The sequence below is a fragment of the Hippocampus guttulatus genome, chromosome 17 (assembly GCF_054856545.1).
Source record: "Hippocampus guttulatus isolate MCC_2025c chromosome 17, RoL_Hgut_1.0, whole genome shotgun sequence".
NCBI classification, from domain to species: Eukaryota; Metazoa; Chordata; class Actinopteri; order Syngnathiformes; family Syngnathidae; genus Hippocampus; species Hippocampus guttulatus.
In genome coordinates, this window is record NC_141277.1 from 11,986,045 (window position 1) to 12,008,198 (window position 22,154).

General features: G+C 43.6%; 1 protein-coding gene across 2 annotated transcripts; it reads right to left on the reverse strand.

Annotated features, from left to right (window-relative positions):
- Positions 1-261: 261 nt before the first annotated feature.
- LOC147192136 (uncharacterized) lies at positions 262-21,665 on the reverse strand. 2 transcript variants are annotated; one of them, XM_086134992.1, is made up of 27 exons: positions 21,539-21,665; positions 19,527-19,729; positions 18,490-19,075; positions 18,021-18,127; positions 17,869-17,937; positions 17,605-17,784; positions 17,052-17,185; positions 16,874-16,968; positions 16,678-16,732; positions 16,451-16,594; positions 15,284-15,529; positions 15,144-15,207; positions 14,760-14,967; positions 14,547-14,674; positions 14,147-14,438; positions 13,897-14,031; positions 13,654-13,690; positions 13,480-13,581; positions 10,746-13,407; positions 7,815-7,936; positions 7,604-7,728; positions 7,364-7,427; positions 6,385-6,499; positions 6,238-6,316; positions 5,984-6,072; positions 5,213-5,456; positions 262-4,696 (listed from the first exon to the last, which is right to left on the reverse strand). In XM_086134992.1, exons 2-27 carry the CDS (start codon positions 19,721-19,723, stop codon positions 4,592-4,594), a joined length of 6,384 nt encoding a protein of 2,127 aa, XP_085991118.1. In that variant the 5' UTR covers positions 19,724-19,729; positions 21,539-21,665; the 3' UTR covers positions 262-4,591. The 2 variants fall into 2 exon arrangements, with proteins under 2 accessions (XP_085991118.1, XP_085991117.1); XM_086134991.1 differs by having other exon boundaries at positions 16,678-16,968.
- Between the last annotated feature and the right edge of the window lie 489 nt (positions 21,666-22,154).

Consider the following 22,154-nt stretch of genomic DNA (forward strand, 5'->3'; position numbering starts at 1 on the left):
ACGAGATGACTGCGATTGGGATGGTTTTGGCATGTTCACCTTTGCTTAACATCCGTGTCATGGGAAATTTGGTATCTTTTAAAGTGCAGCTGATTGAAGTTGTGTTCTGTGGCATTCAAAGAGAAAATCCCGCTTTCTGTGGCACGATATTCTTTTGTCACTGCCTGACCGTCCTTAAAGATTTAACGTTTCTTGTGCTACATCAATTAGAATTACCAAAATCGTTTCGATTTTCTAGACGGCAGAATAATGAGAGAAATATACAGTATATTTTTAATACATTTTAGTCGTATTTGGTTCCACAGTCATTACACCATATATCTTTGCTCCAACCGTTCTGGATACACAACACTTGGCAGGAATTTTGGCCATTCCTCAAAACAAAACTCATGCAAATGAGCCAAGTTTGTAGGCTGCCTTGCTCAATAGATGTTGGGAAACAAATACTGCATTGGATGGCATAATTAACTGCACCCCAGGCGGGGAGCGTCACAATGACACTGTGACAATGTGTGGAATTTAATAAAAGTTACAATTAGGCGGCTTTTTGGCATCGAGGATTGTTTGAAAGAACAGCTTGTACCTTATTTAATTGCCTTAATTGTGTGTTGCTTCACAGAAACCAATCTTGGGAAACTGAACCAACAGGTCTTTGATGCCAATATGTAATTACCTCGTGTTAAATAAGTCTCTTCCATAGTAAGGGCAATGTGTCAAATGGCATACAGCTCAACAATGAAATGCTTTTAACACTCTATTTTGGGACCCTCCAAAAACAAGCGTGGGTAACATTTTCACAGGATGTTAATCTACTTAGAAAAACTTGAGTCGGCACCACACAAACTATAGTTTGCGATATTACAGTTAACCCCCACTATGTCACGGTTCATCATTTGTGTCACCCTAATATCACAGATTTGGCCATTTTGTTATTTTATGGGGTTTTCGGTTTACAGACAAACTGAAATTTAGAGTTGTGCACCTTCACTGTGGTACCTCATTGTACCATAACATTTCAGGCAGCACTGAGCTCTACTGAATATGCTGCAAAATTAAGAGCCAGAAGAAGAGGCCTGTATTTGTTGCTGCTCCATGTGTTAAATTAGCCTAGATGCTAATTCCCATTAGCCAGTCTCTGGTATTTCACATTATATATTAGCATTTTGCTGTTTAAATATACAGTACAATGTTTAACTCTTTGAATTTATTTGTCAGTTTCACAGTACAGTGGGAGTTATAAACCGCTTGAAGCACACGTGTCACATTATTTGGAGAACTGTACACAAGTGAATCAGCGATGTGTTATGATCACCACCTAGTTCTTGACAGCTAAAGAGCGAAAGAGGGTGATTTATATTATAATAAACGTATGTGTGTTTAAAGTGTGTGGGAGGTTTAAAAAATTGTTTTTCTTTAAAGTTTTTACTTGGTCTCTCTATATCGCGGATTTTCACCTATAGTCTAAAACAGGGGTGTCAAACATACGGCCCGCAGACCGGAACCGGCTCCCAAGGACGTTCGATCAGGCCCGCAGGATAATTTAAGTGAAAAAATGCATAAAAGACACGGAATGAATATTTTTAATAAGGTGCAATTCGTGGAGTATCCGCTAGGGGACACACTGTCACTGAGACAGATGCAACACAGCAGATGCCATCAAGGACATTTGAAAACTTTATTCTTTACACATTTAATAGCTCTCTCTTTAGTTTGTAAGGTGAAGGCAGGGATTAAATTTTGATTTTATATGCACATGAGTAAATGGTTTAAAACCCCATTTCTTCATAAATCTCGTTTAATCTTAAAGTGCATGACTATGTTTTTCAATATCAATTACTTGTTAAAGTTTTGCGCCTTTGTACAATCACTGGGATCAGTTGCAATGCATATATGTGAATGATAAAAGTAAATTGCACATTTGTCTAAGGAAATCGAATTGTGGCCGTATGTGGCCCACAATGTGAAATGAGTTTGACACCCCTGGTCTAAAACATATCCCCCAGACTAAACAAGGGGTTCATTATATAATCACAACATCAAACGCCGCTACCAAGAAGGCCAATTTTAAAAAAACAACACTGATTTGAGTAGTCTTTCTTTTGATAGTTTTGGTACTTATTGTGTCACGAAGCACAATAATCTGTGGGTCAGTCAAAATACATTTTTAGTAATTCTTGATCCACCATAGCAATTGTCCACCCTCATCAACAAATTCAAGTGTCAGACTTTATCATCATCGCTGCAACACACAATCTTGTCATGAAAATCTGTAATGCATACTTGGGAGCAATTGCAAACACGCCAGCCATTTTTTTGTTGTAAAAATATGTAAACATTCTCACATTTACTGGTACTAAATTTAGCCTCATGTGTTTTTGTATTTCTGATTATGCTGGATACGTATCAGAACTGTATGGGTCCACACATATCGCGTGAGTAGGTGTCGGTTTGGTACGGCTATGCTATATCGCGAAGTGGCGTGCGGAAGCAGTGTGGTGGTGAGAACGTGGATAAATACCGGCAGCTAAAAATTTTTTTAAAAAGTCCCATCATCATCCTCGATGAACACATGAGCGCGCGCGCACACACACACACAATTCAACATTCATGAAAACTTCTTGCAAACTTCATTCATCGGTGCTTATTGCAGTGTTTATATTGCAATAAACGCCTTTTTTGTATGGTTTATGTTATTGTTTTGTTTTGTATTTTTATTGAAAGCATTGTTTAGGTATTGAGGTATCACAAATGCAAAGAAAATAGCATCAGAGTGAAAGTTTTGCTTTTTCTGAAATTTTTGGGGGAAATGAGTATTTTCAATAAACTCACCAATGTTCAACTGCTAAAGAATGGTAAAAGGTAAAAATGTATTTTTTTTCCCTGATGAAAGAAGAAGCTTAAAGCTTTCTTTTGGTATGCTTCTGTAGCTAGAGAACACAATTTTCTGTTGGTCTTCAATAAGGTGTCAAAATGGTCAAAAATGGCTGGCCACGGCTCTCCCAGTTTGAGAAAACGGCTGCCATTGAGTTAAGGGGTTGTGATTACCATAAAAGGCGGCACAGTGGTAGGCTGGTTAGCACATCGGCTTAACAGTGCAGAGGTGCAGTATTCGATTCGAGTTCACTGCCACCATGCCGGGTTCGCATCGCAAATTTAAGCTCGCAAGTCATCAGCTGAATATGAGCTTGAATCTCGAAAAACTCACAAGCCACTACTGTATTTTAAGGAACAGAAATGGTCATTCTAGACAAATAAAAATGATTAGGGATCACACTGGAAGTTTCGGTGACGCTGGACAACAATTTTCCCAAAGCTCTGCAGGGCCATCTTAATATTAAAAACAGTTTTGTGAATTAAGTGGTCATGTTTGGAGCGGACACGGGCAGTGGCAGTAATTGGCTCATTATGAAAAGTTGAATTCAGGTTAAAACGCCTGCACTGTATACCACTGTTTAGGTGGAGGAACGTGTTTATTTGGATCGTAAAGAAAACTATTTTGTCACACGTTTGAAGTCGTTACAGGAGAAACAAAACAACTTCATGTCCATCCAGTTGCATAAGTAGCTTGAGTCTCATTGAGCTCATTGAAAAGTCATTGTAGGTTTTGTGTATAGCGTGGTCACGAGGCCTGTACAAAACAACACGCAAGAAGAGGTTGCTGATGCTTCACATTATTCCACAGCGTGATGTCCCAACGTCAGTCTGGATTTTGTTTTTCAGGGCAAAGTTGAAAAAATAGGAATCTGGGCAACTTGAAAAAAAAATGTACATGTATATACACAAAGTGCTGAACAACAAAGGCGCCTTACTCACAAAAAGTGAGTGGGGCATCTTTGAGGTGAAATATCAAGATGGATTTATATTGTACAGTCCCGGGGCGCTTGTGTCTTGCGCCTGTAATGGGCAGCATTTTTCACAGCCCCGCTTTGTTCAGCGGAGAGATCGGTGCTGTTGAACGGTCTACGGCTGGATGGATGTAAGTCTTGAGGAGCCGACGATGAGAAGAAAGGAGCGTTAGCGCGTAGCGCCGATGCGGATTTGGAGCTGGGAGTCGCGGCTTGGAGTTCGAAGCGGATTACGTGGGACAGGAGAAGTGAACTCATCTCTTTTCGTCAATGGACGCTACAGCTTCGTGTTTGCTTTCAAAACTGAGCTTGTAGCAGACGTGTGCACATTTTCAGCATGACGTCTCTGATCCACTGGTGAAAGGACACTTTGATCCTCTCCTCTTTCATCTAGAACTGCTTCAGACAACAAAATGTATGCAGAAAAGTGGTGAAGATTGCATGACTGTCTGTGTCCTATGTGTTGTGTTGTGTTATTTTGACTTCAAAATGGCACCGCGAGAGTGGCTGCCTTTCCAGCAGCTCCTATATTTTGTTGTTCTACTTCTTCCTTTCGTAACTTTGCTGCTGTGAATTGGGAATTTCTCCATTGCGAGACTAATAAAGGTTTTCTTATCTTATCAAGTTCAGAAAAGGTCAGCTGGAAAGGCATTTTAGGATCCTTTGATTTGACCCAAAGCTCAATCATTTCATGTGAGAAGTGCACGTTAGAAATTCAGCTGTAAAGGAGGGGAAATGAGTGCTTTTTATGTTTCATTAACTTCAGTAAAAATATCACTTAGGAAGTACTGGGAAACGTTGGTGGGCTGCTCTTGGACCGAAACGCTGCTGCCGTGTTGACACGCAGAAACCTATAACACACACACAAGAGTTTTCATTACATTTAGTTAATTTAGTTTAAGCGTATCCGTCTCACAGTGCAGAGGTGCAGGGTTGGATTCCGACTACGGCCTTCCTGTGTGGAGTTAACATCCACAGTGAATGGAACACTCTAAATTGTCCCACGGTGTGAGTGTGAGAGTGGATGGTTGTTTGTTTATGTGTGCCGTGCGATTGGCTAGCAACCAAGTTGTCCCCCGCCTACTGCCTTAAGACAGCTGGGATAGGCTCCAGCACCCCCCGCGACCTTTGTGAGGATAAACGGATTGGAAAATGGATGGATGGAGTTTTACTCTGCTATTCTTAATTGCCTTACCGGGTTAAATAAAGGTTTAAAAAAAAAAAAAAAAAGCTATTCGAGCATTCATTCCATATCCTTGCTATCCAGATGAAGGCTGATGGATCTTGAGCTGCATAGCAAGGATTTGCAATAAATGCTGACATGCCTTTTCAACAACTTGCAGCTGGAATTCTTGAGCACTGCTTACTTGGGTTGAAGAGCCAGAGGGACGAGGTGATGGTTGTGATGCCATTATACAGGATGTTAATGGGTTGGATTCCACTTTTTTTTCTTTAGTCTCAGGTTGGGGGGCCGCGGTTGGTGCCGTCGGTCGCTTCCTGGGCACAGGGTTGCTAACGTTGGGTCGGCGGGAAGCAGCTTTGCCACGAGACGACTCGGACTGGGCAGCGCTGCTCGTTCTAGTCAGGAAGGAGAGGAAGCCTTTGGGTCTCCTATCGGGGGGGAAAAAAATTAGCATGTCTTGTTTTTATTAGGGAAAACAGCTTTAACAACTCTAAGTGAGTAATGACAATTATTGTTCTACAGTAATCCCTCGTTTATCGCGGTTAATGGGGACCAAAACCACCCGCAATAAACGAAAATCTGCGAAGTAGCAAACAATTAACATATACAGGTAAAAAAATTTTTTTTTAAGTCCGCAAACAGTCTGTGAAAAGCTGCAAAACAACAGCGAGTCACATAGAGCAACATATACAGTACTGCACTCCATGTATATGAATTTTTATTTAATTTTTTTAATGAATATGTTTGAAAAAATCCGCGATGCACCAAATCCGCGATAAACGAACCGCGAAATAGCGAGGGATCACTGTAAATCGTTTGGCCCTACTACTTGTGATAGTTCAACATTTTTAGCTGTTATCAAACCCCGCAAATGATAAAAATCGAAAAATCTTGAAACACTCAAGTAGTAACTTTAAACGTAAGCCTACATGAGGTCGTTGGTGCATTTCATCACCTTTGGGGAGAACTTAAAACAGCTGAAGCGGTTGTGTCTTCACTTCCTGCAGGTGGCGCTGGTAGGACTGGATGCTCCGTGACTGCACTCTGGGGGTAAAAAAAAATAAAAATAAAGACACAAATGGAAAACCGTCTTCTTAATGGCCTGTATACAAAGAGCTGGGTCTCGGGAATGCCTGCCCAGCACCTAACATAAGAATCCTGGTCACACACAATCTACTAAATATTTCAATGTCAGTGCTTCAGTGTCACCTTAGTGACACCCATCTCCCCTGATAGAACGCCGGGTGCGGCGCGGTCCGTCCCTGCAACTGCACTGTCCACAGGAAGGCTGCGGAGACGCAGAGGTACCGTTAGACAAACAGGGTTATCACCTCAGCGCATTAGGACTATTCTAACCTGTGTTGCACTGTTAGATCTGCCTGAGGGGGCTGATGGGAAGACTCGTCCAGCGGGACTTCCATCAAGGACAGGATGAAGAAGGGCTCATCTGGATCCGATGGCACTGACAGCGCTGAGGTGAGAGAACGAGTTTCAGACTTGGAACACCGCATCACATTGACATTCATTCAGCACATAATTATTTCTCAGCCTCAATTACTGTTGAACACAAAAGAACAAAGGCGAGAGCCACACAACAAAACGGGGTGGCGCCCAGTCTGTCCTTTATTCAGTGATCGTGTCATCATGAATACTGTGGGAAAATCCGGCTGGCTTTTGCATTACACGACAGATTTAAAATGGCTAAACCTTATGACTTCATGTCAATAAAAACGGAAAATTGAAGACTTTTTCAGACTTTTCTAAGCCAAAATTTAACACCTCTACTTAAAAGAGGAGCTTGCGACATGGGCTCGCAGGACAATGTTGGAAAATATTTGTAGACTTTTCAACATTGTGTTTGGAGAGAGAGCATCTTATTTAAAAGGGAAAGTCAAGTCAAATGTGTTCTTTACAATAATATTATGTGGGGCCCCCCACTAGGCTTAATACGATATTCTGACAAATATTACGTTTGTGGAATATGAATTAAGAAGAAAAATGCAGCCGTTTTTCTCCATTTGAAGGGCCAACCGTTTAGCCTTGGAAAGCCACTTGCTGTCGACTGAGAATGACATCATAGCGCCGAAGGGCTCAGCTTGCGAAGGTCACATGACCAATCCCAGACAACAGGTGAGCCGTGATCTCATTTTCAGTCAACAGCAAGTGGTAAATGTTTGACTTGACTTCCCCTCTAAGCCTAATTATGACATTTCATTTTGTAAAAATCACATTTTAAGGGTCCGCCAATGCACTTATGTGTAACATGCATCCACTTTTTTTTTTTTTAATTCTCCATTGTTGCAATGTCCAGTTTAGCACAAAGTCACTGACTTACTGTCTGGAAATACTGAGAGATTTGCAGAAGTTTGGTTTTCTCCGCTGACTGACGCCGAGTCATCCTATGGACGTTAGGTGAGAAAGAAGAAAACACCGGATGAAGAATCACTGCCCCTACGTCTACACAGTGCTCCATTTCAGATTCAGATTCAAATGCACATTTAGCCTCAGAAAACACTTAATAGAAAGTCGTAGTAGGTGGGAAAAGAGGTCAAACAGACTGAAATGAACCTGCTACCTGGATGGGGCACTCAGGTTCTGGCGCCTCACTTGTGGATGCCGAGGAGACAGATTTAACTTGCTCTTTGGCTCCCTCTACTGGCGTCAGCAGGACAGTCGTTTGCCCTCGAGGACCAGAGGTGGCTTCAGGGCAAGAACCAGAATTTGTGGTATCGATGAACAATGCTGTACTCTGTGATGTTAAGTTTGCCCGACGGAGACTGTCAAACCGGATCGCGTTGTGACCGCCACTTGTCGGGACTGTCGAGCTCCGCGTCCAACATTGGGCTGGGGTTTGACAGGTCTGCTTCGTTTCATTGTGGAGGTTGAGGTCAGCAAAGTATCCTCGGTGCTTTCAGTATAAAGAAAGACTTTCCATTAGCATGCAAATTAAAAAAAAATTTTATCCCTCACACAATTTGAGTAAAATGAGTTTCATTCTAGAGCAGAGGTCCCCAACCGCCGGTCCGTGGACCGATGCATTTGGTACCGGGCCGCACAATAAGAACTTACATTAATTCCATTGTATTTATTTTGGAATACGAAAGATATTTTAGTTTGGAAAATTACCCGATTCTCTGTTACATCCGTCTGTGTCACTCTTGACGCACGTCAAACCACGCTTCTCCGTCACATGACTGATTACGCTAAAAGCAAAATGCCGGAGCTTGCTAAATGAGTAAAATAAACTGCTGGAGATCGCAAATGATGGCGGCCTTAAAAGTATGTTCGAGACAACAACTCTGCCGGTGTTCTGGATTCAAGTTATGGCTGAATACTCTGAGATCGCCACAAAAGCACTGTTGCCATTTCCGACATGCTACCTGTGTGAGGCGGGGGTTTTGTGCAGCAACGGCGACCAAAACAAAATTATGAAGTAGACTCGACATAAAGCACACACTTCAGGTGTCATTGTCTCCTATTACCCCGAGATGGGACCGCCCGGTTGCAGAAAATCAAGCTCGGGGCTCGCACTGATTCAGCATTGTGGTGAGTTGACATTTTCATGCACTTTGAATTTGCGTTGTATCGTATTTTGAAGGCATTAAATATTACCATAGCGATCAGAGTGTTGCGGCCAGATTAGTCGCTCCTCGTGTTTATTATTATCTCTCGAAAACACCGCAGTGTTCATGCAGCTCTTACCATATTATTTTGTAGTATTTATCCGCCACACCTTAAATGCCGGTCCGTGAAAATATTGTCTGACATGAACCGGTCCGTGGGGCAAAAAAGGTTGGGGACCCCTGTTCTAGAGTCAACACTTGAAAAATGTGTTGTGTTTTCGGCCAGATTACAGTATTTATACATTTTCGGACAAGAGAGCAATTTCATGTACTACATTTTTCAAGAGGTTTACCGAGCTTCACTGCAGCAAATGAAATGATACAATTTTGATTTGAGGAATTGGCTGATTAATAGTGATGGGACGAGCGACACTGGTGCGTCAGCACAGTGCCGAGAGCTCAAGAATGAAACCCCGTATCGGTGCGTGTATTGCTTTAAGAAAGAATCACGTGACCAATCCAGGAACTGAATCGTTTGAATGTGCTGCGCCAAAGTGTTTCTAAGGACACAAACTGTATCAACATGTCGTGGGTTTGTTGGCTGGAGTTTTGCAAAATTATCGATGGAGAAGTTTTCCCCAGTGTGGAATAATTTTGATCTTGGTAAATCTTTTTCTCCTTTGAGCATTGTTTACTGTTATATACAAAGAAAATTTACGGTGGCACATTGGACTCACTTTATCAGTTTATCAAGTGAATGAATTGTTATACATATGATAGTCAGTTAAAGAGCCTTACAGTTGCTCTATTCATTTTATCTTATAACTGCGAGATCCTCCATAATTGAAGTCCAACGCTGCCTGTCAGAAGCAAACACACCCAGAAACCAAGACCCTTTACAATATTGGAAATGGAACCAGAAAACATATCCACATCTGCATCAACTTTCTTCAACTTTTTAAAACTCTCTGCTCACTATCGTCATCTGAACCATGTGAAAGAGTATTTTCTGAGGCTGGGGAGCTGGTGTCTAAGAGGAGAAATCGCCTTGGAGCAAAGACTCTCCAAAAACGTTTGTTTCTCAATACAAATACATAAACTAATCACATTTTTGTCTTTTATTTCACATGATTTAACAAAGGTTTTCTACAGAAGTTAAAAATCTGAATTGTAATTCAAATTTGCTATATTTTACATACCAACTCAGTTGAGCATTTACACAAACAAGGAATTTCTTTACCTCCAATGATTTTATAACTACTGCAGGGGTCACTATTGGGTGACCAACACAGTGTCAATACAGTGCTGACACAGTTTGTGAAGTGGGTCAATACACTCCTTGAGGTATCATCGTCCCATCACTACTGATTAATAAAATGCTACAACTAATGCAAATTCACTGTATTTTTATGAACCATTACTAGAGGCACCAACACCAAAACAAGAGGAACACAAAGGGAACAATGCTTGAATATGCAACAGAAACCTCAGAACAAATATAAAGTGCATGGATGATATGAGCAAGACAAAAACTGGGATATTTTGACGCTATAACAATAAATGTGAAGCCACATTTTTTTGTTGTTGCAAATATACTGGCAGCATTCTTCTGAAATGAGCCAAGCTAGCAAGGCACCGTCCATGAGTAACTGACCATAATGCCAACTCAAGAGCCGCTCGCCGCATATTGTGCAAAGCGGGCTGTGTGCATGGCAATCATTTGGCCATACAAACCCAATTCTAATGAAATTGAGACGTGTTTAACTTCACTTTTTAAAAAATGCAATTATTTGCTAATCATATTCAGCCTATATTGAATTCAAAACACTACAAAACCCAGATATTTAACGTTTAAACTGGTCAATGTTTTTAGCAAATAATCATTAACTCAGAATGTTATAGCTGCAACACGTTTGATAAAAGCTGGGACAGGGCCATGTTAACCACTGTGTTTCATCACCTTTCCTTCTAACATTCAATAAACATTTGGGACCTGAGGACACTTAATTGTTTCAGCATTGTTAGTTGGAATTCTTTCCCATCTTGCTTGATATAGAGTTTTAGCTGTTTAACAGTCCGGGGTCATTGTTATTGTATTTTATGCTTCATAAGTGGGGACCACTGATATACAGTATTAGAAAATATTACGCTCACCATTTGGGGGTTTCAGCCTTGGCTTCAGTGGTTCTAGAACTTCCCCGGAATGAATCTGGCGGTGTGGTGTTTAAGGAGGGGCCGTCAGTTGTGGGATTTAAAGAAATACCAGTCGCCATCACCCTTTCCAGATGGAGAGCAACATTGCTGGCTGTTTCCTCACCCACTGCTGGAGTTTCACTGCTCTGACCTTCAATAATGGACAAGTCGGACGTTTCCGTGGAGCCAACCTCACTGCTTGCACACTGTGGGCTCGCTGACACTGACTGACAGTCCGATGTTACATTGGAGGGTTTGTCCAGTCCATCCCTTGACTGCGACGTTGACTGTGTTGCTCTAGCGGGTGACCTCAAGTTAGGTTTGACCTTAGGGAGGCGTCGGTGTCTTTGAATTGCTTCTCGAGTGTGGTTCGATGCGTCGGAGTATTTCCGATTTGTACCGTCAGGTGAAGATGTTCTCGCACCTGAAGTAACATTTTGACAAGTCTCAGAAGTTGATTGTGATGCTGCCTCATGATCATGACCGCTTTCAACTACGTTGCCATCTGTGGACTTTGTGTCTCTGGCAGCAGGTCCAAGACCTGTCCCCATCTCCTCACTAGAACCGATTTGCTCTGAAGGTCTAAGAGTGGGTCTTAAGTCGTTGACTGGCATCACAGTTGAGGGAGAACTGACACTTTGACTTGGATTTTGGATGGAGAAGGAGCAAGTCGGCTGCGATTTCACTTCAGCTGTTGTTTCGCAGGTGGATTCAAGATCTGAGAATGTGCTACTTTCTTTTGTGGTTTGATATTTAGACAGTGAGCTTCTTGATATCTGCAAAAGGTTAGGTTTGACTTTTGGGAATCGACTCCTCCTGGAAACAATTTGAGTCAACTTCTGACCTTTGGGTAACTCCTGCAAGGCACTGCCATGATCTCCATCTTTTTGGTCCAAGGGTTTATTTAACTTTTTGGTCTGTGGTTCTGTGACTGCTGCATCAGATGTTGCCTCTTTATTACGACCACTTTCAACTGTTTCAGAATCTGTGGGATTTGTGTTTCCAGGAGTAAAACCTGTCTTTTTCTGCTCATGAGGAGTCAGTTCCTCTGAAAGTATCTCATCGGTATCACTCATGACTACAGTCACAGTCGAAGCAGAAGTGCTGATTTGACCACTTGGCTGTGGACGTACCTCAGTTGCTTTTTTGCGAGGCGATTCAAGATTTAGAGACTGGCTCATTTCCTTTGCGTTTTGACGTGTACCCTGTGCATTCCTTGAAGTCTGGAGAAGGTTTGGTTTGACCTTTGGGAATCGACTCCTTCTGGTCTGCTTAGCAAAAACAACCTCACTCTCTTTTTGACGTGCAAGTAGATCCTTGTCGTAATCTCCAGATTCTTGCTCCAAAGCGTTCTCTGACTCTTCAGTCTCTAGTTCGGTGAATTCTACGGTCTCATTAGTATGACCAGCATCTGTGGACTTTGTTTCTCCCATAGCAAGTCCATCACCTAACGTCTTATCCTCTCCAGAGGTCAGTTCTTCTAAAAGTATCATGACTGAGCTTACATTCATGCCTGAAGCCGCATTCGAAGCCGTGCTGGCGCTCTGAGTGCTTATGCCAGGAGAGAGGGGACAAGCTGGCTGTGGTTCTTTTGATTCTTCCCGCATGGCAGTGTGAAATTCTCCGCCTTCCTGCACCAAATGTGTCTTTGACACTTCGGCTCCGGGTTGAGGAGCTGCCTTGGTATTATGACCTCTTTCAACCGCATCAGCATCTGTGGACGTTGTGTCACCTGCTGCATGTCCAACACTTACCACTTTCTCCTCGTTAGAAGTCAGTTCATTGGACTGTATCATACAGTCGCTTAAATTCATAATTGGTGTCACAGTTGAAGCAGAACTTGTGCTGTGACCTGGTGTCTCTAAAGAAGCTGGCTGCGGTTCTGCTCCTGCTGTTGTTTTCAAGGTTGATTCCAGAGTTGACAACAGGCTTGTCTCTTCTGCAGTCTGAGGTATACACCGTGCACGTCTTGATATTTGTGAAAGGTTTGGTTTTGGTTTGACCTTTGGCAATCGACACCTGGTCTCTTGAGAGTCACTCAGTTTCTGACATTTAAGTATATCTTGTCTGGCAGCGTCATGATCTCCACTTCCTTGTGGCAAAAGTGCATTTGACTCAGTTTGTGGTTCTGTGACTGCAACATGTGATGTAGCCACGTAATCATGACCGCTTTCAGCATCTGTAAACTTGGCTTCGGTGGCGGCCGATTCAAAGTCACAAGTCTGCCTTTTTGATGCCTGATCAAACTCTCCTTCCATAGGGATTGTTTCTTGAGAAAGGATGGGCGCAGGATTGCAGCACTCCACGGGAGACTCCACCGGTGAAACGTCTGGTTGACATTTGGAATGGGTAGTCCCTGAGGCAGCGGTACGGTTAGGTTTTGGTTTCACCTTGGATGAGGAACCTCTGCTCGTCTGTGGGCTTGAATGCACAGGAGGACTTGAGTCAGGACCTGAAACAGTTCTCTGAAGTGAAGGTGCTGAAGTGGGAGCGTCAATCGTCTCTGTGACTCTGTGGTCTGTTGACGTAAACGGGATTTGGCTGGAATCATTTTCCTTGATGAATTCGGCTATCTCTTCCTCCAAGAATGTGTTGGTCTCAGTCACACTTTCCGAGTCTGTCTCTGCAATTAGACACAACTTGATTGTGACGCCAGACCGCTTGCAGCAGTACTAGCACAGTCAAGTATGTCTACCTGTTCTCTGATCAGGCATGGTCTCCGACTGAGAGAGTTGAGACATGTTGCCAATGGCCAGCAATGTCTGAGCAGCCTCGTTGTAGCTCTCCACCTCGGACACTGAGAAACAACTTCACGTTTAATTCCAAGGTTTGCTTTGGAACACTGTGGAAAAAAAACAACTCAACATACCTTCGGTGTGCTCAGTAGACAGTAAGTCAATAACATCCTGAAAGACAAGGGACATTTATCAGGGTTTGTCAAACTTCACATCCACTTCTCTGTGTCACACTTAAGATGACCACAGTGAAAACTGGAGAAAAAATAAAAAATAAAGACAGATGGATGATGGCAATGTTGAGAGTGAAATAAATCAAATAAGAAAATGGTGTTCCTTTTTTATTTTTGGTGATACACTAAGCTGGAGACACTTACGACTAGAAGGTCCAACTGATGCACACACGCTTCGGGTACCCCCGTCTCACTTTTGTCCCCCACACAGAGGGAATCGGGGCAAAGTGTATCTTGGGAAATGTCCAACACAGTAGACATATTTCCCAAGATATCAAGCTACATGGGACAGGAGAAAGAAAGGGTGGGGGGGTGAATTATGGAAAGCATGCAAAGACAAATGCAAATTATGTAATGATGTAAAAACTGATTTGTGACCAAAAGAGTTTGGCACCTCCTCCATTGTCTCATCCACCTGCGGGATGACAATCGAGGGAGAGCGCAGGCAGGCGGGCACAAAAACTCCGTCATCCCTCTGCTGGACCTGCTCCTCCTCATCCTCGCTGGATTCAGACTGCGATGCTCGCAGGGTAATAAGTTTGGGCTTTTTGGACGCTGGGGCAGCCGAAGGTGCCGTGGTTGATCTGTTCCTCTTGGAGGTGCACTTTCGCTCAGATTTACTGGTGGGCCCCTCTTCCTTGGAAGGGTAATTTAAGACGCTGCGAGGCTTGGGGATTCTCCCATACCTGCGAAAAAGGTGTACCTTGGCATAAGAACAAGCCATAAAAATGCCAACATGCAACTTCCTAGTGTGCGGCCGGCCTCTGAATTGGGGCACGGCTTGAGAAGTGTACCTCGTGGGCTTTGGCGGTTTGGCAGAGAAATCGTCATCACCAGAAGAAAGACCACCTTCACTACCATCATCACCGTCACCATTCTCCTCCTCACTGACTCCTCTAGGTGGCGTTGTCGCTTTGTTCATCTGCAAAAAAGTTAGCAACTTCAGAAAAGCTAAATCTGGAGGAAGCTGGTGGAAAGGCTACTCAGCACAGCTCTGGTAGTGTCACCTGCTTTTTCGAGGCTTCACTCGCCACACTGGCATCCTCTGTAGCAGACGCATTGTCTTCAGCCTTTGCGGTAGTTGAACCAGGTGGAAGCTTCTTACTCCACTTTCGGCCCAGGGGCAGGACTGGTTTGGCCGCTCTGCCCCGTGAGAGTTTGGCGGGGTTAATTGATGTGCGCTCGGATGATTTGTCCGTCTCCGTACATTCGCACCTGGTCGTTTTGGAGAAGATATTCCATTGGAGATGTTAGATTGAATCGAAAATGTCAAGGTTCCCTTTGATTCTGTTTACTTCACGTTTTCTCAACTACTCTACGACTACTCAGTTAGCCTTTTGTCACCCGGAAGTTGTGGTACATGTGATGTCAAATGTCTTAAGTTTCCTTACACTTCTGAATTGGGTTGATCCTGAGGAATGGGTGCCCCTGTGGCTTCAGGTGTGCAGGTATCATCTGAGGAGACAAAAGCAAGCAATCAAACAAAATGTGTGGCTCAACGGAAATGCTCTTGCGCTGACAGACTTAGTACCTTCTTCACCGCTCTTTTCACCCGCTTTGCTTTTGGTCTTCTTTAGTGTCGCAGCCGAGTCGTTCTCCGCGCTCTGGCCTTTGCGTTTCTTCCTGGCCTTCGAGACAGGGCTTTTTCCATCCTTGCAGATATTGTCATTCTCTTTCTCGCCGTCCTCCGTGTCCGAGCTTGAGAAGACATCAATCTCGTCCTCTTCTTCTTCTTGCCCCTCCTCGCTGTCGAAGAGCTCATCCACAAATTCTTTACCTGTCGGGGAGAACCAAAGGTCCAAGAGATGAAAGCCAACATGGATCATTCACGATGCAATAAGATAAGATAAGAAAACCTTTATTAGTCTCGCAATGGAGAAATTTCCAATTCACAGCAGCAAAGTTATGAAAGGAAGAAGTAGAACAAGACGCATCATATAATTAACTGCGAGGCAATCAGTCATTTTACGCCTGCTGTATTGCAGATTTTTAAGCAAGCTTTTATGATGGGATTTTACAGAATAAAGGCAAGTCTGAATTTAGAGAAGCTCGCCTTCAGTGTAGTACCACATTGTGTGGCAACAGGGCTGGGGTATGGTGGAAGAAATGAAGCTCAACCAAGAGCAAGAAAATTGGCAGAGAAGGCCCCCAACTTGGCTCGAGGTATAGCCACAGTTTCCACTTAGCAGAGTGAATATACAAGATGTCTTTCATGTCTTGTATGTGTCTCTGCTCTGTACATGTTAAAATAGTCGTTTAAACTTTTACAACCACAATAACAAATATGCTCATTTCATTTCACCCATCTGTGGCATTTCACATTATCTTTTAGCATTAAGTTAGCGAAACTTCATCAAGACGAGATTTTAATGGTTTGTGTCCATCCATTTTATGTTGAACTGTTTCAGTCACTTTGGCCTTATTCAGAGGACTGCGTGAGCCAATGAGTCATCTTTTTGTTTCATTAAAGCAATGTTATACGATAATCACCAGTTCCTTGTGAGTGAAAACAGGAGCAAAAGAATTTAAATAAGAATAAGAAAACCTTTATTCATCTCACAAATCGGGTGTTTTAAATAGTTTCAAGGTGTTTAAAGCATATAAAAAGGGGATAAAATGCTAAAACTGATATATTGGGTCTGGAAAGTATCCCCACAGTAAATGGGTATTCATAGAGATCATCTTCGGATGCACTCACTCTTTGCACGCTTTGAGCTCCTCTGGCGCTTCTTGTAGGCGTTCTTCACCACGAGCGACTTGAGCTTCTTCCTGTTGGCTTGGACTTCTAGAATCTTCTCCAGCAGCTTCGAGAAATACTCAATGTCCAGCTTGCGTCTCTCTCCTGCAAGGCAAACGGCGACAGTGAGTCAACGAGGGATGTTCATATAAAAACGTATTAAAAAAAGCCACAGGTGGAATACTAACGGAAAGCTTTGTCGATTCTCCAGGAGTTCTGCCGCTCCTCTTTTTTAAATTTGTTCTGTAAGTTTAAGCGTACGCAAATGAACACAAAGGCGCGTGCACGAGTGCATACGCGCACACGCACACACACCCAATATACAGCCACATTAATCATTAAGTAACCCCAGAAATAATCACAGCATTGCTCTCCTTGACAGACCCTTATCTCGGCTCGAGTTCTGTTGTGAAAAAGCTGGCCAATCATGGAGAAGTCTGTTCCCACCATGCTGATCGCCAGGAAGAACATGTCTGTCTCTGCAGGAATAAGGAGACATGGAAAAGCAAGATATGAGATGCATCAATTTTTTGGCTTGGCAAGACAGTGGTGTTGTCCGAACCTTCCCTGGTCCAGGGCTTGCAGTAGGTGGACGCCCTAAAACTGGAGTAAGTGGTGGTGGAGCCGCGCTCAAAGATGGGGTCTCGGTCCTCGGCCGGATTCGGTCCTTTGGCTCGCTGGACCTCCACGGTCAAGCTGAGACACACAAGCACTCACAATTTACTCTACAGCCAATCCCATTTATCGTGGTGGAGATGAGCCAGATCCATCAGCAAAAGATGAAAATCCACAATAGACCATGTTTAAAAAAAAAAAAACTCCCAAGAGTAGTTCACTATAAAGCTGATGCAACACAAAAGAGAAATAAACATTGTATATTAAACACCAAACTGTCCAACCAAATCCTGTAACTCCATGTCACAAGAGTCAGCGAGCTGAGGGATAACTAAACGGCAAGTGCCAAAAACTAAATTAGCACTGCACACTGAAGGGATGCAACTCTAAATGTGGCCTTGCACAAAAACATTAATAAATAAAAATCCTTTGAACAATCCAAAATGTAGCAGTAGGTCAAATGCGACCTGCCAGTTGAGTACTTTTGTTAGTGCCCCTACCTCTCCTCGTCCAGGATCAGCGTGCCATCTTCGGCCACTTTGACCCGGGGCACCATCAGCGCCTCATCTTCATCGTCGTCCTCCTCTGCCGCCGCCGCCTCTTCCTCCTGTTCGTCCTCCGCCTGGCTCCCCGCTGCCGGGACAACTTCTGACTCCAGTTTCTGCACTATCTTGGGCAATCTTGGACAGCGGCAACGTAGAAGAGCAGTTTAAAACTTGCACAGCCTTGAGTTTAAACTCTGACGGACTCAACTGTGACCTCACTTTTCTCTCCTTGGGGAAAATGGAACGACAGTCTCGTTCTCCGGAGTGCCGCCATCTTCTGCACTGGACCTGTGATAAAGCAGTTGCGGGTCAGAGAAAGGAATAAAAGGGGTGATGCGGTAGGATCGCTTCATTGGGCGTTGTCCACTCACGACATAGGGTTGGACAACGGCAGGTAGCGGATGAGGTCCCTCATGGTCATTTTGGAGGGATCCAAATTGAACTCCATGTCATGCTTCCTCTTTGCTCTCTTGGCATTCTGCAACACGACATAATTAAAGTCCCTCTTGAACTTTTGAGCAGTGATTCACAACCACTGTGCCTTGACAGATGACAGAGGTGTGCCCTGGGAATTGATCGAATTTCACATACAGTAATTGGTCCAACTATTCGTTGCTTTGATTTTTTACATTGTACAATGTGCTCTAAAACAGCCATTCCAGCGAATTATACCAAGAGACGATTCATTTTTCGGGTGACGAGATAGCTCGCTAGATAACTACATGTCGCAATTGTACCCAATAACTCACATAGGTGCAGTTCTTATATAGTGGGAGAGGATCGACTCCAGTCTGATACTGACGTGTGCAACAACAAGACACAAGAATTCCAACGACTAACCTTTTCTTTCCGCATCTCCTGTCTGAGCATGTCACGGAGCTTCTGAGCCTTTTCCATCCTCTGAATGTCAGACGGGTCGTTCAAAAGTCGACTCAGGGAAAATCGGGGAATCGACGACTTCCTGCTCTTCGATGACAGGAGAGTCTTGGCTTTCTCTGACAGTGCCGCCGCTTCTTTGTCTGGCAGGGCCACTTTGTCCGGCGCCCTGTAAGGAACTTTGATGAGACCGTCGTCCAACGGTGCCAATGTCTTCTCTGTTTTTTTGGTTCCTTTTGGAGAGTGGTCAGCGGAGACAGCAGCTGCTTGTCCTGAACCATCATAAGAGACGAGGATGGGCTCCGGCTTCGGCTCCGGCTCGGGTGACGTCGGCGACTGGGCTCCAGACGGTACTGCTTGAGTTTCAATTTGTGGCTCGAGGTTTGAATTTGTGGGGGGACTTTCAGAGCCCACCTTGGCGGGGGACTTTGGCGTTCGAGGAAGAGCAGCGAGGCGACCCGGGGCCACCCTGGGCTTGATAGAGAAGCGTTTCCTCCTCTGAACAGCAGCTGAGGAGATGCTGCCATCCCCACTTGGATCATTTCCATCACTAAGCAGGAAAGAAAAATGTCTACATTAACCAAGAAGAGATCCTTGTCTACATGAGGCTGTATGGCTTTAAAAAGCGGTGCATTATCTGGTGAGTGACATGGGTGCTAGCGAATGAGAGTGTGAGAGTTGGCTGGCTGTTAACTGGTTAAGCTAAGCTGCATGTTGAGAGGTTTCGCATGAGTTACGGCCATTGGCAGGTTGTGTACTCATTTCATGTTCAATTTCTGAGTGTTTATTCAATGAGGTGATCAAAAGTACACCAATGGATGCGAGGGTATTACAATACTGTCTCGGTCGCCATGGAAGGCTATGTTAAATTAGCTAACAAGCTAGCAAGACACCTCACCTTTTACAATTTCGCTCAACGTTGCCTGAAACCATGACTAATTATTGACTTCTAAAGGGTTGAGTCACACATTTCCTCCTTATTAGATAAACAAACTACTCACCTAACGGTGGGAGTTTTCGCCACAGGCGCATCAACGGGCTTGCTGTCAGTCACCACGGAGGCTGCCACGCTCTCGTCGACGTCTTTCGTCGTCTCTTTTGTCTCCTGACTTGCCGGTACAGCATCCTGTGATGAAGCTGCCGTCCTCCCAGCACCACCCACGTTCGGGCGAACGTTGAACCTTGAGCGGCGAAACATCAGGACCTGAACGTGTCATAAGAAGTGTCCATTAGCTATACTGCAATATCATACACATTGAAAGTGATTATTTCTCAAGACTAGAAAAACGTAAACACTTTAAGCTGCTTAATATATTCATATTTGAACAGTGTCTCACAAATGTGTGTCCACCCCTCATATTTTTGTAAATATCTTTTCATGGTACAACACTTTTCTACAATGTCGTCAATGTATAACTTGTATAATGGTCTAAATTTACTGTCCCCTCAAAATAACTCACACACAGCCATTTATATAGCCAAACCGGTGGAAACAAAAGTGAGTACACCACTAAATGTAGATGTCCAAACTGGGGTGCCAAGGTATTTGATGTGAAAGGGGATTTAGGAGGGTTTGAATTTTGTGTTGTCACAATGGTCACTGCAAGTATAAATTGCTCAGTTCCATGAAAAGATATAATAAAACATGTACACAAATGTGAGGGATGTAATCAGTTTTGTGAGATATTATGTGTTTGATAAGCTACAATTCTTGACTCAATAATTGCTGAACCTAAAAAAAAAACACATTTTTACCTTCATGTGTGGTTTACCACTTACTCACACTCACAGATGTGACATCTGTGAAGCTGACGTTTAGTATTTATTTGAGTAAATGAAATAAATGTTTACAAATATGAGATTTTAATATTCAGGGGGGGCGGCCCGGTAGTCCAGTGGTTAGCACGTCGGCTTCACAGTGCAGAGGTACCGGGTTCGATTCCAGCTCCGGCCTCCCTGTGTGGAGTTTGCATGTTCTCCCCGGGCCTGCGTGGGTTTTCTCCGGGTGCTCCGGTTTCCTCCCACATTCCAAAAACATGCATGGCAGGCTGATTGGATGCTCTAAATTGTCCCTAGGTGTGAGTGTGGGCGTGGATGGTTGTTCGTCTCTGTGTGCCCTGCGATTGGCTGGCAACTGATTCAGGGTGTCCCCCGCCTACTGCCCGGAGATGGCTGGGATAGGCTCCAGCAACCCCCGCGACCCTGGTGAGGATCGAGCGGTTCGGAAAATGGATGGATGGATGGATATTCAGGGGGAAAATGCATTTGCAGAACTAAAGGCACCTCATACCAGGGGGTTTCCTTGGTCAAATTGAAGCAGAAGTGGTACCATTGTGATCCTTTGCACAGGTGTGTATACCGCGTCCCAAACTGGTTGGAAGTCAGCAAATAGGGCCAATTTATTCCCATTTGGAGTGAACCGTGTGTCTCTATTAGCATTAGTTTGTATGGAAAATGATGCCTTAAAAGCTTGGAGCCAGAGATTTGCTTTAACGTATTTGTCACTGAATTATTTCATTAATCCGTTGAACTCTAAACTGGCCAGTCCCCCCACATGGTATATGCAACACAGTATATACATTATTAGAGTAAGAATTCACTGCTGTTTTTTAAGAGTAGGTGGTGCAGTTTTGACACTTTCTGAGAGCACAACTGCTGATAGTCTAGCAGCATGAACACTGAAGTTTGTTGTTTCCAGAATATTAAAAGTTGACCTGTGACGTTGCCAGCAGAGCAAAAACAGCTGACCCGTCAGCGCTTCAAAACGTGCGTTTACTAATAAGACCACGCGTGTTTTTTGAAGGAAAACGCAGTGAATTTAAACAAAATCGAAATATACCAGCTGGCAATACGTCTGGGGAAATAACAGTGGACAAAACGTCAATATATTGTCTTTCGTAGCAAGATTACGACCCTAGTGTGTGGTGTGAGCCTTTTTCTGTCTTCCGTGGTTCTGTTTACGAAACCAAAAAGGTTTTATCGGTGATTCCTGATGTTTGTTCTGAACACTCACCTGCTCACCAGCGTTTCTTCAGTGAGGAGTAAAAGTACATGAATCGACGAGAAGAAGAAGCCCTGCAGGACTGTGGCAAGATATTAACCCGCCATGTTGTTTACGACGCAATATTTCATCGCCCGCGAGGGGCATTGTGGGAAGTCGCCGACGTCAAATGTACGTGTCTTCGTCTTCTTCTTCGTCTTTTTCTTCTTCTTCTGCTTCTCCTCCTCCTCCTCCTCCTCCTCACCATCATCATTTCGAGAGATTTTTTTTTAATTATACCTTCTAGATCCACACCTATAATTTTAGGATTAACCTGGCTTCAGACTCACAATCCTGCTATTACGTGGGACCGGCCTGCTGTAGAAAACTGGAGTCCTTACTGTTTTAGTCATTATTGGCTACCCCAAGCAGTATGCATATGTATTGCAGTTTTTCTAATGGTTGTATGTGTCATAGAGGGACCAAAGTCAAAGCATATTTATGCATGTGTTTTTGTTCAGTTTTTGATGCACCCCCATTAGTGCCTCATTACTGTTTAATTTCAGTTATGTTTTTGCTATACCTGTAGATAGCAAATGTTTTGAAAAATGAACTTTTTATTTGGCAATTTGAATGTCAAATGTTCTTT